This window comes from Lepeophtheirus salmonis, chromosome 7, assembly GCF_016086655.4.
Source record: "Lepeophtheirus salmonis chromosome 7, UVic_Lsal_1.4, whole genome shotgun sequence".
Taxonomy (NCBI): domain Eukaryota; kingdom Metazoa; phylum Arthropoda; class Copepoda; order Siphonostomatoida; family Caligidae; genus Lepeophtheirus; species Lepeophtheirus salmonis.
In genome coordinates this window covers 29,667,589-29,685,114 of record NC_052137.2, presented here as the reverse complement: position 1 = coordinate 29,685,114, position 17,526 = coordinate 29,667,589, and the positions used below count along the sequence as shown (strand labels likewise).

The 17,526-nt window shown below is 31.8% G+C and overlaps 1 protein-coding gene, 1 long non-coding RNA gene and 1 pseudogene across 2 annotated transcripts; 2 read left to right on the top strand and 1 right to left on the bottom strand.

The window, feature by feature from the left end:
* Positions 1-5,077: 5,077 nt before the first annotated feature.
* On the bottom strand, positions 5,078-5,721 carry LOC139905990 (uncharacterized). Its single transcript, XR_011781179.1, has 2 exons — positions 5,425-5,721; positions 5,078-5,364 (listed from the first exon to the last, which is right to left on the bottom strand). It is a non-coding gene; the product is annotated as an uncharacterized lncRNA (long non-coding RNA).
* A 122-nt stretch (positions 5,722-5,843) lies between these two features.
* On the top strand, positions 5,844-6,592 carry LOC121121441 (uncharacterized; annotated as a pseudogene).
* Positions 6,593-11,501: 4,909 nt separating this feature from the next.
* Positions 11,502-12,216, top strand: LOC121122011 (uncharacterized). The gene is made up of 2 exons (XM_040717020.2): positions 11,502-11,715; positions 11,786-12,216. Exons 1-2 carry the CDS (start codon positions 11,558-11,560, stop codon positions 12,120-12,122), a joined length of 495 nt encoding a protein of 164 aa, XP_040572954.1. The 5' UTR covers positions 11,502-11,557; the 3' UTR covers positions 12,123-12,216.
* Positions 12,217-17,526: the final 5,310 nt, after the last annotated feature.

Here is a 17,526-nt window from a genome sequence, read left to right as displayed (position 1 = left end):
GTAGGGGCCACTTTTGAACACTTTCTACTCAATATGGCTGTCATTAGACTTACTCACGGAGTTCAAATGACGACGGAAAGCGGGGTTGCACAAGAATACATTTTTTGTGCAGTCAACGCGGTAGGCATTAGGGATGTAGGGAGCCCAAAAGTGTCAAATAAAGTTTAAAAGACTCATTCAAAAGAGTTCTAACGAAGGAGATTGGTTTATTTCATTGCTGGTATCAAAAGTAGATTATCCACCCTCATAAGCCTCTTTTCAGCCACTTTTTTTTAGAGCTCTCAGGAGACTTTGGTGTGAAACCCCGAGATCTCTTGCATGGGCCTTCATGTACTCGAGAGATTGACCTGGGCTGTTTTCTTTCACTCCTACAGGTCCAGTTTGGCCTTTTTGACAGACCCTTCCAAACATTTTGGACTTACTGAAGTTGTAGGGAGAGGTCCTTGAGACGTCCCAGTGCTTGGAGTGCACGAATGAAAATTCGTCAATCACCTTCAAGTGTCATTTTCTTGACTTTTATATAAGATAGGGAGCTTAGGTTTGGTTTGTTTAGTAATTAGTTAGATATGCTTTAATATATCAAAATATAAATTAATTTTAATGATTCAACCTTCATTAATTATTGAATTAGTAAGTGTTCAGATTTCAATGGCCCACCCAGTAAGATAATGATAAGTCAAATTTCTTCTATTTGCCTGTTTTATCACAAAGAGGACTGGAGAGATCTTAAAATTGTTCAAAATCAGTTTTTGAAACATCCCCAGCAGAAAAAATAAAGATCTATGTGGAGGTGGGGGGGGGATATTAGCCCGAAAACGGGACAGTCTAATGTTTATAGAGGAAAAGGTAACGCAACTATAAACACGTGAACAGATGTTTGTCCTCAATCTATTAATTATATTCAAATTCACTTCAAGGAAGGATATACATATCAAAAGCACTCTGTCAGATGTATACATATTATGTAAAGAGACTTAAAGAAGCCTTTTATATGTAATTTAAATAAATTCTTTTAAGTCTCCTCTGGATACGCCATATTGTCTCTTTAGTAGGGAAGGGGGGGAGAGAAATAAATTAGGACAATATGCAAACTTTCATCCACTCTGGTTGAGTGCAAAACTTCCACTAAAATCAAATTTAGTTATGTATCTAAATTTGTTTCATATTTATGGTCGACTATTAATTTTTTATATTTTGTGTTAGCTTGACTTTTGACCTTGACCTCTCAAAGTTCAATGTCCTATTACTGTGACCATATATAATCTTCATACCAAGTTTGATCAAAATCTATCAGTAACTTTGGCCGTGATCCTGGTAAATTACAAACAAATAGGGGGAAAAACCTAATTTGCATTCAACAAAGTTGAACGGAGGTTAAAAATATAACTAAGACCGTAAGACTGTAAGACCAATGTATCGGACCAATCCAACACTAACTACTGCTATTAAGAGGAGAACCTTCTGTTGTTTTATATAGCATCAGTAGAGGGAAAATATTCTAATTATATTTGAGTTCATATATATTAATTTTATTATGCATTTTTAAATAATTTACATCAAAGATAGGCAATAATGCATACTTCAGAGGAAGAAGTGAACACCACGAGGACCGTTTAAATATTAGACAAAGAAGAAAAAAGCAAACATGCAACAACCGTTTTTTCTTTTCTAACTTTTAAAGGTAGTTTTTTTCATTACAAACTATTCAACTCTATGAATGCCAATGAGAGCCACTGAGGATTTGTTTGGGAGTAATAACGAGTATAAGTCCCCGTTGGACTCAGAGTAGAATTGGGGATCGACAACAAAGATATTTCTCCCTATGCTAGATACAGAGTGGGATTTGTGTTTATTTCTTATCTCTCATAGTTGCTCGCAGCCGATCTAATGAAACGTCATGACAAATAAGCTCTGGTCCCAAACATTTTTTTTTAAATTGACAGGATTACCACAACATATTTTATACAAATCAAGGGATGAGTCATCACTTGAGTAAGAGGAATACTCAAGTCATGGAGCGCGCACTTACTTATCACCAGGGTTTTAATATAAAATTAATTGTATTTCATATTTTGTCTCTGGTTTAAACTCATTACATACAATACAATATGTACTAAGATTTTGATAGTATGTATACAATACGTAATATAATTAGTATAATAAAAAAAACTAAAATAAAGACACACGGCAACGATTCGAATAGAAGAATGGCTAATCCCTTCTCTGTTTGGAATTATCATTAGACATGATGGAAGGTTCATAATAGAAAATACTCATGGATTTGACTAAAAAACATAATATGATATCTTTATTCCTGCAGAAAACCAACACTTAATGCATTATATAGCAATATATACACCTTTACTTTTTTAGTTTCTAATCTTTTGGGCCGATATTGTACAGGGACTATGTAGTTTAGCTTAAATACATATTGCCTAAAAGCCATTTTCCTCAAGGATATTTTACCTTTATGTATAAATAAATGAGATTTATAGGTCAATTTTGTTATTTTTGGTTAAAATTGATGTTTCTTTATGTAATGTGTATAACTATAAAACCCATTAAATGGCTAATCATGACCCAAAATTCCAATGCAACGACCAACAAAATCCTACTATGTAATGAATTCGAACCAGAGACAAAGTGAGTAATAAAATTAGTATAATAAGAAAAAATAAATAAATAGAGAAACAGGACAACGATTTGAACATTTATTTCTCCGTTAGAAATTATGGATTATTCATACGTACTAGAAAAGACTCATAGATTAACAAACCAACAATACATTTAATATTTTTATAATCCAAATATTACATATTTGGATTATAAAATTACAAGGAAATAAGAATTTCAACCAACAATAAACAATAACGACTTATAAACATCATTTATTTATGTATTAAAGCTAAATATCCTTGAGGGAAAATGAAATCATGACGAAATGATTTAAGGCAAAATAGTCTAAGGAACCAGAAGGTCTAAATCTATTTGTTATTTCTCCATCGTTTTTTATTTGGAATCTGTATTCAATTTCAGAGTTCCTTCACACAATGTTAAATTGTCTGGATCAATATGGGAATCCGTTTGAAGAACTCAGGTTCAAGCTTGGGACAAAAAAAATATATTTAACAGTGTCCTATGTTTCGAAAATGGTCCTTCCAAAATGAGGATACCATATTAAAATGAAGGGAACAATGTAATTTTGTATGAAATTTACAAAAAAATAAAATATAAATTAACTTTTCTGACAAATTCACTGAGAATTTAATATTAAAATTACATTTCCCCCCTGATTGTATTTTCATTTATTTTTCTGTTAAAAAAACACTTTAAATCATGTCATAAATCACACAAACTTATGTATATAATTTATTATGTGTTATTTTTTTCTTTTTTGAAGGGAATTGAAAACTTAATTTCTTTTGTATGGTAAATGTTATAATAACTAATACATCTCGAGCAGTGATTCCAAATCTTTTTATAAATAGGGAGGCGTGTTTTTTAAAAGGATGCATCCATGCACGTTGCAAAGATATTTCTTTGGAGAGAGGTGTTGGACCTTTTTGCCAAATTTTTACAAAATGCTTTTGTAATGTTCTTTTTAAAAGGTCCGGCAATTTCTTTAATTTACCAAAATTAATGCAAGGGCGTCTGCAAGATTAAATTTTGAGAGGGTAGGGCTTGGTTTTTGGAATTTTATTTGGCAAAAAATATCAAAAATACACAGCTTTTGATAAAAAGTTAAATTTTTGGAAATAAAAATTCAAATACTAAATTTTTTGACAAAAAATTTATAGATATTTCATAGCTATTGACAAAATATTAATTTTTTTCTCTTGATCAAAAAAATTTGAAGTAAAAAGTCAAAATTTCTTAACTTTTATTTAACAGCCTCTCCAGTCCTACCCCTGGCGACACCCCTATAGTGGCTTGTTGTTTATTTCATTACACAGTACGAAGGTGTACTCCCATTACCTCAATTTCTCTCTAAGTTACCCCAATTGGGTAATTTACCCCTGTTCACAGCCAACACGTTTTATCAGGTCATATGGAGATGCATTGATTAAGTATTTAAGTAAACATGATCGCATTACCAGTGATGTAAATCCGGGGAATTTGTTAGCTGGCCTAATTTTTTAGAATTGGTAATCTAAAGAATGAATTTTCTTTTCCTTAGCAGCTGTTATTAATATTTAACTTCTGAGTTGTCACCATTCTTTACTAAATAGATTCAATTATATTCAAAAACTGATTCGTTTGTCCCCATAAAAGACGGAGTGCAAATCCTGTTGCAGAGTTATAATTGTAAGTCCTTGTTGGAGGACGGAATTCTAGACTCATGGAAGACTCAAGCTTTTTTTCACTTTGCAGGGGGGGGGGGGTGATATATATACATATATATTTTTTTTTCATATTAAAAAATAATTTATTTATGAGAACAATCAACCTTATATGTAATTTTAAATGAAGATGATTTGTTTTGTTGTCTCTGTAGAATAAAACTATATTAAAAATAAACAAGGATTTTAAATTAGGTTAAATTTTATTGATAAGAAGATAGTTTAATAATTTATCGAGTTTTTTTTTCATGAACACAAGCAGAGTTTTTGTTATTTGACATCCTTCTTGTGATTGAGATGATTTATTTATGCGTTATATGCATCAAGAACACTTATCAATGAAATAGAGTTCTTAGAGTAGGAGACGAAGCAGAGTGGGCTTAAGAAGAAAAATACTCAAGAACTTTAAGGAAGCAAGGTTAATAGAAATACGAGGTTATACCATAACGTGTGTACGACTGATGTTTGACTTCCACCACTCTTTTAATATTGACGTCATAGTAGTTTTGTCAAAATCTGCCTGTCTTACCCAACAGTCGGTACAATAGATCAGATTGAAAATTGTAGAAAGTCCGATTACATAATGGTCTAACCTTGTATTTCTATTAACATTGAAATGAATAAGCCTGGAAAAAAAAGTTATTCGTCAAATTTGGAATACATACAAAATTCTGACTTTTTCTATGAAAGATCATTAAATAGTATGATTACGAAAAAAAAAAAACAGTGACAAATAATTTTTCATGTATTCAACAGCTTTTATTACATGAATGTTACAATCAAACAAGTGGATAACATCACAAATCAGAGAGTCACTGAGGAAGACGCAAATTGAAATACCAATATAATTTTGGATGAACTAATTGGTAATGTTTACTTTATTCACAACTCACTACTGAACAGATATTTATGAGAAAAAACGTGCCAGTCAAAAAAAAGGGTAATATTATTATGATCTCCGCATTAATCCACATCCGACACAGGATCTTCGGGAGAATATGAGCAGAAGAGAACATAAGAAAAACTACGATAAAAGAAGTAATATTAATAGTTTGTTTCTTAAAAGAATAAAGCATCTCCTCACATTGACACAGATTTGACGAAGAACTGTCCCATATATAATTATAAATATAATTTATAAATGCAATAACTTATAAATACATAGGTTGTCAAAAATTCGAAAAACATTTGATTTATCGAGAAAAGAAAAATGTTGTAAATTTGTTTTATTATTCAAGTGGAATTTTCTTGGAAATTGAAAGTCTGCTTCAAATATTTTTCTTTCTTCTATAGCTATACAAGTGGTTAATGTTCTTTTATTAAGTTAAGAACTACTTGAATACTAAATAATACTCAACTGTATCTATAAGGGATTCCCTTCTTACTAAGAAGAAGAAAAAAATCCAAATCTAATGCAAACGCGCGCATGTTTATTCATGACCTGGGACAAACCATTTCTTTGGTTTCAATGCATGGATGATATAAAAGGAAAAGTACTCTTAGACTCAAGCATCAATCACATTTGAAAGCATTCATAGTCAGACGAACTCACTTCATACTCTAAACATGATTTCCAAGATTTTAATTCTCTCCATTTTTGTGGTCTTTGGATCTGCTCAAGACATTACACTCAAAGCACCTTCCCTCGCAGTTAATTGTGGATGCCAATGCTCCAATTATATATTCAGAGATGGTAATGGAATAACACAAGGAAACTGCAACTCGTAAGTTGATCTTCTTTGATTGGGTTAGAAAGATGATTTTTATCTAAGAATACCCTTTTTTAATATTCAGAGCGGATAGAACCGGAGCAAAATGGTGTTATGTTGAGCGAGGCCACACTTGTCAAGATACAAGACGATCCGGCCGGAGAGACAATTTTGGAAGACTCCGTCAAATTTCTTATGAAGCTTGTGCTACTCCAAGATGTGGAGGAGGTTTCTTAGGAGGATTCGGAAATAATAACAACGGATTTGGAAATAATAACAAACGGAAACAATAATGGATTCGGAAACAACAACGGATTTGGAAATAACAACAATGGATTTGGCAATAACGGATTCAGAAGACCCAATGGTGGTGGTGTCGGTATTTCCAACATCTTGAAACCAAGAAGGAATCAAAACTCCAAAGTTGTTTTTTAAACTTTTCTACTCTCTACTCATTATTAGTTTTGATTGAGCTTAATATAAATATATATATATGTATATAGGTATGTCCGTTAAAAAGGAAATAAAAACTGCCGAAAACGATATCAATTTTTTAACTCTGACCTTGTATTATCTCCCAATGTGTATAGGAGAGGGTTATATCCTGCTTGGGAAATATCCTTCATAATAAGAGGCATTCACAAATACAGGATCCACTTATGGTGAAGGTGACCAGATCTACTAATTGAAAATCAAACATTAAAAAGGAACATCGTACTTCTTTTTTTTTTTTTTTTTTTTTTTGTTCAAAAAGTGAATGTATTTGTTTATTTTGTCGAAATTTGAAAGTAACAATATTTTTTGTTGTCAATATAAATTTGTTTTAAAAAAAAAATGTGTCATGTCCTACAAAAAAAAATTATGTCTAAAGTATTTTAAAAGCATGGCAACAATTGTCAAGATACAAGGCGAACCGGTCGTAGATCCAATTTTAGAAGACTCTGTCAAATTTCTATAGAAGCTGGTGCTACTCCAAGATGTGGAAGAGGTTTCTTAGGATGATTACAAGTGTATTAATGTTGTATATTTTTTACGCATGTTTCATGAGTACCTTTCACTATCTTTTTTTAAATCTTGCCAACCTTCTTTTAATGGGAGAAAGCTTTTGAGTCTACTTCTCAATAAGAGAGAGCTTCTGGTGACACATTCTGAGACACTGGATTATAAGTACTATCCTTTTTCCTCTGGTTGGTTTTGGGAACCCATGTTTTAATCGAAAAAAGAGAAAAAAGTTTTGTCAAAAAGCCCAACACCTTTACCTATTGAGCCGATCAAAGTTGAAGACAAAACTAAGAGTTTTGACGCATCTGTTAAGAGATATGCTTCTGAATGTAATGGAAAGACTTTAAAAAATATAATAAATGAAAATGAAAGTAATATTTTGGTTAATACTGCCCGAGATAGTAAAGATAACGGTTGCGAGAAGGAAAGGAACAGTTCAAAAGTAGAGCCAAGTTTTACACCCAGCAAATGGGTGAAAAATTTCAGGAAAAGATTATTGCATTTGAGAACAAGGAGAATGTCCAACTGTAAATAATTTGAAGCCCTGAACCCCCAAGAAGATTGTCAATATAACTGACTACATCACATCCACTCGAACAAGGTCTGATTCTACTTATAAAATACCATCTCCTGATTCAGAGTTGTCCCCTGATAGTAAGAAAACTCCTTTAAAAGCACAAAAGAATAAAGAAGGGTTCTTTTGAGAAAATAAAAATAAAATATCATGGTATCTAAGTCTTTGGGAACTTTTAAAAGCAATAAGCAATATTCCAATAAGAGTGATTGGCATAAAATTAGGTTATACACAGCCGACTTGGAATTATAAAGACCTAGGGTCCTAATGAAAAGTATTTTCCTTTTTTCAATCCATAACTATTAGCCAGAAGACATACACACGCCCTTTGATACTGATTTGTGATTTAAATGTATACCTTGAAAAACAAAAAAATACCCAACGGAATGAAACCATACTTAAGAAATTAATCTATGAACTTAACTTAGTCGATCTGTTTGTAAACTCCGATGTGAATGAGAAGGTTTCTTGAAGGTCGAGCAAAAATTTGCCAAGAATTGATCATGCCCTAGTCTCGAAGAATATTCTACAATACCACAAAAAACTATCTATAGATTCGAACCTTCTTCTAATCACAAATAGATAAACTTTGAATTTTATACCAATCCTCCTAACAAAAAATTAAGAATCCTTAATTGGGTTATTGACTCAGATGATTATAAATTAAAATTACAAAATATATTGAGGATTTCTCTTGACTCTACACTATCCTCCAATAAACTATACAGAATATTTACAAAATTCATTCGAGATACAAACCATGATCAATAAGAAGAGAAATGCAGAGATTCAGTTAAAGGAGGATGAAGACAGGTTCCTTGTTTATTCGAGGTATAACGGGGAACTTTTTAATCATTATAGGAATTTCTGCAGGAGAAATGAGGAAACAAGTTGTGTTAGAAGGAAAACCCAAAAAAAGATTGAAAAGTTTATTGAGGAATTAATAAAATAGTAACTGAAAAGGAAGTGCTAACTGAACCAAAGTCTATTCTCAAATATTTCCATGAGTTTTATCAAAATATTGTTGGGCGCTAGAAAGGGATTTCCTAGACCAAAGAAGGTAAGCAATTGCTCTGTATATACTGCTCAGGAAAATATAGTCTACTATATTAATCGCCATTTCAAAGATTCTAAAGCATCAGGCCATTATACACTTTATGCCATGAGGACACTATTTCAAAACTATTGAGATTTGAAACCGATATGGAGATAAACGGGAAGCTCCCTGCGTTTCCTAGACAAGGGCTTTTGATTCCTAAAAAAAGTGATGGGACAAGAATAAACCATTGGAGGCCATTAACAATTCTAAACGAATCATATAGAATATTGGCCGGGGTATTCGTTAAGCAAATCAAGGTTTTATTAAATTGGAAGATAGGTCAGCAACAAAAAGGATTTATAAAAATAGACACATTGTAGATATTTCCAGGAATATACAGACTGCTATTAACTCAACAAGATTGAGGAACAAGTTCGGAGCAATTATTGCGCTAAATTTCAGTAAAGTTTTTGATTTGATCAGTCATAAATGTATGCTACAGGCCGTAAAAAAAAGTTACCAAGACGTTTCTTCATTCCTATCTATGCAGTTTTGTTCAATGGTACTTCATCTTTCTTGTTGAATTGAATCCAGAGTGACCCCATAAAGTTGAACAAAACTGCTGACAAGGGTATCTGGTCCCCCTTCTCTTTTTTAACTGCAATGGAACATTTAAACTTTTACTTGAATCATAAATACAGGGGCTTGGGGTCTCGTTTTGGTCGATTTATACGCGGATGACATTACGCTTATGATTAAAGGAAATTAAAGTAAACAATTGTAAAAGAGAGTTGAAATTATATTTTCTGCTTTCCAAAAGTTCCCTAGGATTTTGGTAATGAAGGTGAATTTCATAAAAATTGGGGATGGGCCCGCTACTTCTAATTGGATAAAAGTTATCTGGGATGCCCGTAAGTGGCGTCTCCAGTGGACGAGATTTAATCTTCATTAGAGAATTGATTTTTATAACACCAAATTGATTCATCAGATTATATATATTGGTACTGCTGTCGTTTCCGTAGGTGAGGAGTTATTAATGCAGGAAGATAAATGGCTTGGTACATGTTCCGATAAACGTTACATCCCCGCCTTAAAGAGAACACGGTCTCAATTAGGAGGAGGACTTGTATTAGTAGCTAATGTTTCCCCTAGAATCTATATCAAAATTTTAAAGATATAATTTATTAGCCTCGCCAGGAATGGAGAAATTTTTTATACGCTTCTAATCCTTTTTGTTATTTAATGTTTGAACCTCACATTTCAAATAACTGCATTCTCTATATATCAAAGGAATGGGCAGCCGCGCAGAAAATCATATGGGAAAATGCTTCTTGTTTTGATTCAAATAACACGATCGACATCATTCGCCAAAACCTGAAGGCAAAAACTTTTTTTTTAAATCTTCGAGACCCCAGTGAGCTTGAAAAATCACTACGGACGAAAACGTCGTTATTCTCCATGACCTAAAACGTAACCCTATTTTGTAATACAAGTAAATTCTTCGTCCCCTTACAAAGAATGACTCTATATCATGTTCCACTAACTCCTTGGTCCCTAAAATTGGTCAACAGAACTTCTCTTTTCAAAGAGGCCAAGGAAATACTCGTTCATTTTATATCTGTTCTCAACCTTGATAAATCCTGGGAAAAGAAAATTGTACACTCTTTGAAATTAAATGACGGGAGAAAATTTAAGGTTCAATTCTTGATAACGGAAAAGCTGTTAAGTTTTCAAGTCCTTGGAAAGACTGTGGACGAATTTTTAATATTAATATTTGGTGACTGTCCAGTTCTTTGAATAATTAAACAGTTTATTGTACTTAATCATATATTTATCGAACACTGTAAAGAAGAGGCAATTTTAAGGATATGTTCTGTTTCGTGTTTCCTCTCGAATGACAAAATTTTCTAAAGAACAAAGGCAATACACGCGTCTCTTAGTAATTATAAGTCATTCAAAGCACAGAAAATTACTGTATACCGGTTGGTTAGTCTTAATGATATAAGATCTATACTTATAACTACTGCTCCAAGGTACGCTACATTTCCTGATAATATACTAACCTCCGATAGGGCTACGTGGAATTATGCACCCCACAGATATCTGTATGACATGAAAATAATCTTCTGTTAATTATTCGTCAATATAAAAAGCACATTAGTCGATGATGTTTTCATCTAGAGGCTGTTTCAGACTATTTTGTATTATTTTATGTTATTTATGTGAAGTTTGGCCGGTTTTTCTTTTTATTATTTCAAAGAGGATTTTCCTTCATTTTTGTTATGAATAATGAGGCTACATTTAAGGATATTAATTTTAAACTGTTTATGTAAGAAACCCCTTAAATGCCTTCTTCCAGTTATAAAATCTAAATACTTCCCTGGGATAGAACGATTATAATACGTTTATAGTATTCTATTGTCCTAAAACTTAAAGCAAAGGTTATCTACATGAAGCTAAAGAATTTAGAACATGCAATAACTAATGATTACATAATTTGCAAAAATATTTGATTTATCGAGAGAAAAAAAAGTGGTAAATTTGTTCGGTATTCCCGTGTTCTTATCATTTTTCTTTGAAAGAGAAAATCTGATCTAAATATTTTTCTTTGTTTTATAGCTAACCAAGTAGTTACAGCCCTTCAACAAGGTAAAAACTGCTTAAATATTAAATAATACCACGCCTGTATGTATAAGGGATTCCCCTTTTTACCATGAAGAAGAAAAAAATGCAAAACGTATGAAAAAGCGCGCATGTTTTTATGGCTTGGGATAAACCATATTTTTTTGGTTTTAATGCATGGATGATATAAAAGGAAAATGACTCTTAGACTCAAGCATCAATCACATTTGAAAGCATTCATAGTCAGACGAACTCACTTCATACTCTAAACATGATTTCTAAGATTTTAATTGTCTCCATTTTTGTGGCCTTTGGATCTGCTCAAGACATTACACTCAAAGCACCTTCCCTCGCAGTTAATTGTGGATGCCAATGCTCCAATTATATATTCAGAGATGGTAATGGAATAACACAAGGAAACTGCAACTCGTAAGTTGATATTCTTTGATTGGGTTAGAAAGATGATTTTTATCTAAGAATACCCTTTTTTAATATTCAGAGCGGATAGAACCGGAGCAAAATGGTGTTATGTTGAGCGAGGCCACACTTGTCAAGATACAAGACGATCCGGTCGGAGAGACAATTTTGGAAGACTCCGTCAAATTTCTTATGAAGCTTGTGCTACTCCAAGATGTGGAGGAGGTTTCTTAGGAGGATTCGGAAATAATAACAACGGATTTGGAAATAATAACAACGGATTCGGAAACAACAACGGATTTGGAAATAACAACAATGGATTTGGCAATAACGGATTCAGAAGACCTAATGGGGGTGGTGTCGGTATTTCCAACATCTTGAAACCAAGAAGGAATCAAAACTCCAAAGTTGTTTTTTAAACTTTTCTACTCTCTACCCATTATTAGTTTTGATTGAGCTTAATATAAATATAGGTATGTCCGTTAAAAAGGAAATAAAAACTGCCGAAAACGATATCAATTTTTTAACTCTGAATGTGTCCCAAGGTATTAAGGAGAGGGTTATATTATTATGACTAGGTACTAAATAAATGTCTTTTTCATCAAGTCACGTTACAATGATCGATCGAATATTATATTTTATATGTACTTATATTTTATAAGTAAAATTATTATAATTATGATATGGATTTTTATTACGATTTATATGTGTGCAATTTACAGTACATCGGAAATATCATTCATAATAGGAGGTATTCACAAACTTCGTATACGAATGTGATGTGACTAGATCTAATAAATAAAAATCGGAAACTAGGGACGTCTGGTTACCTAAACTTATGAGGGGAGGGGGATTCGACCTTAAACCACACTTACATCCTAGTTTGGGGGGTCAGCCTTAAACAGTGCAAACGGGAATATCGGACCATTATGGCATAAATGACGGCCACAATTAAAGAATGATCAATTATATATAATATTTGAAAGGTCTATATCGGGACTAATATAAGTCTCTTAAATTGAATTAATAATAAGTAGAAAAATGATGGATGTCACAAGGAACATGATATATTTTTTTCTATAAAAAATATCTTTAAATGAAATATGTTAAAAAGGAAATAAGTAGGCTGTTTCTTAAAGGTCAGTAGGGTCCATATTTTATTAAATTTAAATTTAACTTACGCTTTTATGGGGGAGGGATAACAAAAAAAAATCATTAAAAAAATATCGCTTAACTACTTTAGTATTAACAGGCCTAAATTATATTTCAGTTCCAAAGTAAGTATGTCAATAAGGAAAGCTTTTCTCTTCAGGAGCAATATTTTTTTATTATATTTATTTCTTTATGGCAATTGTTACTCTTCTCCCCCCCCCCACCCCACCTTGATTGATAGATAATGATGAAAATTGTTTATAGTTTTTGGTAAGTTAAAAAAAAAAAGAAACCAAAAGTCAACATGGCAACCCTGACAATTGAAAAATGTTTGGAAGAGAGAAGTTTAGCTGCCTAACGTTTCATTAGATCAGCTAAAACAGCTGTGACAAGGGAAGAGGGGAATAACAAAATAAACAAGTAAATTTTATTAGACAAGATTATTGGCAAGAGCTACTCCGATTTTGATCTTCAATTCTAATCCGAGTCCAACATGGGCCTTCAATTATATCTTCACAACAAATACTCAGGGTTTCTCTCCGTCTTTTATGAGTAAATACAAATGTTCAATCAGATTTTTAATATAATTGAATGCATAGTGGCGTCTGCAGGAATTTATCGATGGGGGGCAGTCCCTCCAACCCACCCCCTGCGTGCACCCCTTGAATGGAAGTTCACTACCCAGTAGTTGAATAAATTATAATGACTACTCCTAAGGAAAAGAAAAATCATTCTCCAAATTACCAATTTTAAACAAACCGAGTACCTAAAAAAATATACATTATTTACATCACTATTGATGGGTGTGTCTTTGGACAGCATATTCATCAACGTTTCTGCATTATAAGACGTCTTCTCTGCTGTTTGAATCTGCATGAAATTTCCACCCAACCATTGTCCAAATAGGAAATATTGTCAAGTACAAAGAGAATTTTCCCCGGAATTCAGGGGTGTATGATCACCCTAAGTTGGGAATCACTGATTCATAGAAGTTAATGATTCTTTTTCTTCATTACTTTCTCTCTCTTTCAATCTAAACTTGTTAACTTATGAAAACATCATATGAAAAAGAAAATGATAAATGAAGTGAGATGTGTAAAAAATATTTAATAATTAACAAACTTGAATATCCATAGATTCAATTAAAAAATTTTAAATATATTTTACAATATATACATATAGATGATCACTTAGAGATTATCAAATAAAAGTAAGGTTAAACCATTATATACATAATATTATATATTTCAATTAATCATTCTAACTGTATAGACAACTTAGACAGTTATCTTTTTAAATAATAAAATGCATAAATAAAAAATATTAGATATTATATGTAAATAATAATATTTTTAAAAAATCATAAATTTATGTGTAGGTTGAGTGATATTAGAAATTGTTCCGTTTATTGCATTTTACATTACAATATTATAGAATGTTTGAGTGAGGAGTATATTCGCTGTCATGACGTTTCACTTAATTAGCTGCGAGCAGCTGTTGGATGAAAGGAATAAACACAAGTCCCACTCTTTATATAGAAATTATATTGGGAGGAATTTCCAGAGATACATCAGGGGTGTCCGTAGGATTATATTTAGGAAGCAAAGCCATTCACAAAAAAATATTTTTTGGGAAAAAAATTTCAAAAATCAACAGCTGTTTACGAAAAATATAATTTTTTGGAAAAAAATTTCAAATATAAACTTTTTAGAAAAAAAATTTTAAATGTTAAATTTTTTGAAGAAAAAGTTCAAAAATCCATAGCTAATAAAGGAAAATTATTTTTTTTGAATAAAAAATATGAAATTAAAATGGATTTAAAATATTAAATTTTCTAGTAAAAAGCAAAAAATCCTTCATTTTGTAGGGACTACAGCTCATCCCTGATGAGACCCCTGTACATAATATTATCGTATGTCCCTTCGGTATGTAAAAATAAAAATAAAATTAGTATATTTACCATGACAATTTAAAAATGTTTGTTAGGAGAGCAGCTTAGCTGTTATGCTGTCTTATTAGAGTAGCTGCAAGCAGCCGTGAGTGGAATTGAAATAAACAAAAATATCACTCTGTATTTAGCAATGATATAGGCTGGAATTACACACATGTCGATCCTCAATTACACTCTGATCCAATAAGAGCTTACACTTATAACTCCCGAGCACACCTTCATTGAAGCTCTTCGTCTTTGATGAATACGCTCACTAGTTAATACTTTCTAAGTTTACAATGAGCCGTTCTATCTTCAAGAATTAAACAATGATCAGAAAACTGTTTGAAAATAAAATAGTCTGTTCAGATTAATAACTAGAAAAAGCTACTCCAGGGCATGTCCGTTGGAAAGATTCTCCATGACTCTAGGATCCAAATTTTCCCATACAGCTTTTACATGTTTGATTAACTTCTCCTTTGATATGTAAGCGGGTAGACTGTTACACTTATCCTTCAGGATTCCCCACAGATTTTGGACTGGATTCATGTCCAATCGAGTGTTCCTCCCAAAAGCCAGGTAGATGCTCAGAACGGCACTTTTGAGTAGATTTTGAAGACTGAGATGAAGCATTGTCTTGCATGAATATAGCCTCAGAAGGTAATGAAACAATTTTTCGGATTATAATTGTTCTCTTGGAGCACAAATGAGTGATGGCAGGCAGAGCAAACTTCTCAAGAATCTTGGTCTGATAGTGGACACAACAATCACAGTTTCCACTCACCTCTAGAGTTTAAATTATTATTTTGGAAGGAGCATAGCCACTAGTCATGCTAGTTCATTACTTAGTCTTGTGAATAGTCAATTTTATTGGAGTAAAGAGTCAGCTTACAGTGAGAGGTCTTTTGGATTGTTGTTCCTCGGTTACGAGTACATAAATTATGTTCAGAAACTTATAAATGTATTAGTAATCCATGGATTGTGATCCATTTCATTTGATGTCCATCTTTTTAAATATCTTATATTCCAAATAGTTTTTTGTATACCTGGTGCAAATATTTACTACATACAAATTATAAGTTATAATTTGTATTAGCTATTAGTAATAACTACCTATAGCTATAAATTAAATATATATTTATAGTCTCTTGACTCAAATGACTCAATAGAAATTATATAGGCTATAAAATATATTATTAAAAAAATGTATATTAGAGTTGGAGTCATAGTCAAGCATTATATGTGTACCTACTCATCAGCGCTGCATTTAACTTCATATGACGTTATTGTAGGTCGATGATCACCGTTTTGAGACACAACTAACGTAATCAAGAATTCATCCTCAGAAACCGTCTAGACCGAATTTTAAATGAAACCGATTTTCTTATATGAACGTTCCATAACCGAACATCCCCTTATGGACCGAATTAATTTGGTTCACTAAAAATCATAGCTATCTCTGACCCGTGTCGGTTTTTCAAATCAAACCCCAACACTAGTCAATATTTTTTGAAAAACAAAGCGATAAATGTAAAAAAATAGAATTAAAATAACATTTAAAATATGTGGGGAAATAAATCAGTTTGTTTTGACACTTTAAATTTAAGCGTTACGTCAATTCATATATTTTGCGTATATTTTGTATTAAAAAAAATTATATTAATTGGGTCATAAGAGACTTGGGCAAAGGTCATTTGTATTTATACACTACTAGCAGTGTTTTGTTTTTTTAAAGTTTAATTTATTTAAAACAAAGTAAATATAGATTACAATCAGATAAAACAATTAAACAATTTATTTTGTTTCGTCCTCGTTTTTTAAACGTCATAGAAAAAACATTGAATAATAAATTTTGTGTAGTCGAAGTTGACGAAATTAACACTGATTAGTAGTGGCTTGGTCTAAAAACAACTAAAAATTCAATATACAGTCGGGTCTTTGATAATTTTAAGAGGTATATGACCGGTCTTTATCCGTTGTTTATGGTACCTACGTCATTTCAACTATTAAAGATTATTATAACTTTAATGATATAGAGATGATATACACAACTAGCTTTTATACTCACTCTCAACCTCGACTGTCAAAAGGGAAATGGAAAAAAACAAAACAAAAAAACACTTTGTTTAACATAGTCTTCCGTATTTTTCATGTTTTCAACAGTTTATTATGATATAAAGGTTAGTTATTAATTATTATATACACTGAATTAAAAATCGTATCAATGTCGATGTATGAAATTACAAGAAATTATAATCCAAGGCCCTACATTAATATAAAAGTCCAAATACTATGTAATACCTTTTTTTGAGTTCAATCATAATACATAAAGTCAGAGCTTTAGAAAATAAAGTAATCAACTTATGAAAATGAATGAAAACAGCTGAAAAGAAAATACACTAAATATTTGTTTATTTAACGAAGACGAGCCGTTATATCTGAAGTTTAAAATAGGTGTGTGCCTTGAAAGTATAGCACAGCGTTACCTCACACATCGTTACCTTCTTTATATCACGCAACTTTTCATCCAAAAAGAAACCGGACAAAAGGCCCAAAATTACCCGGTAGTTAGCCAAATAAGTCAATCATACCAACTGCTATTTATGTCTTAATTATTCTCAGACTATCATAAGTCCTATTAATATTAAATCCTACATAGTATTTTATTCGATACTATATATAATATTGCTTCCAAGTATTTTATTAAAAGCGTAGTTATACATTTTTATTTCTATATGAAA

Bases quoted from the DNA above. Each gene is read 5' to 3' on its own strand.
- LOC121122011 (XM_040717020.2), top strand. From the start codon at position 11,558: ATGATTTCTAAGATTTTAATTGTCTCCATTTTTGTGGCCTTTGGATCT. The intron at 11,716-11,785 runs GTAAGTTGATAT...TTTAATATTCAG, and splicing joins ACACAAGGAAACTGCAACTC to AGCGGATAGAACCGGAGCAA.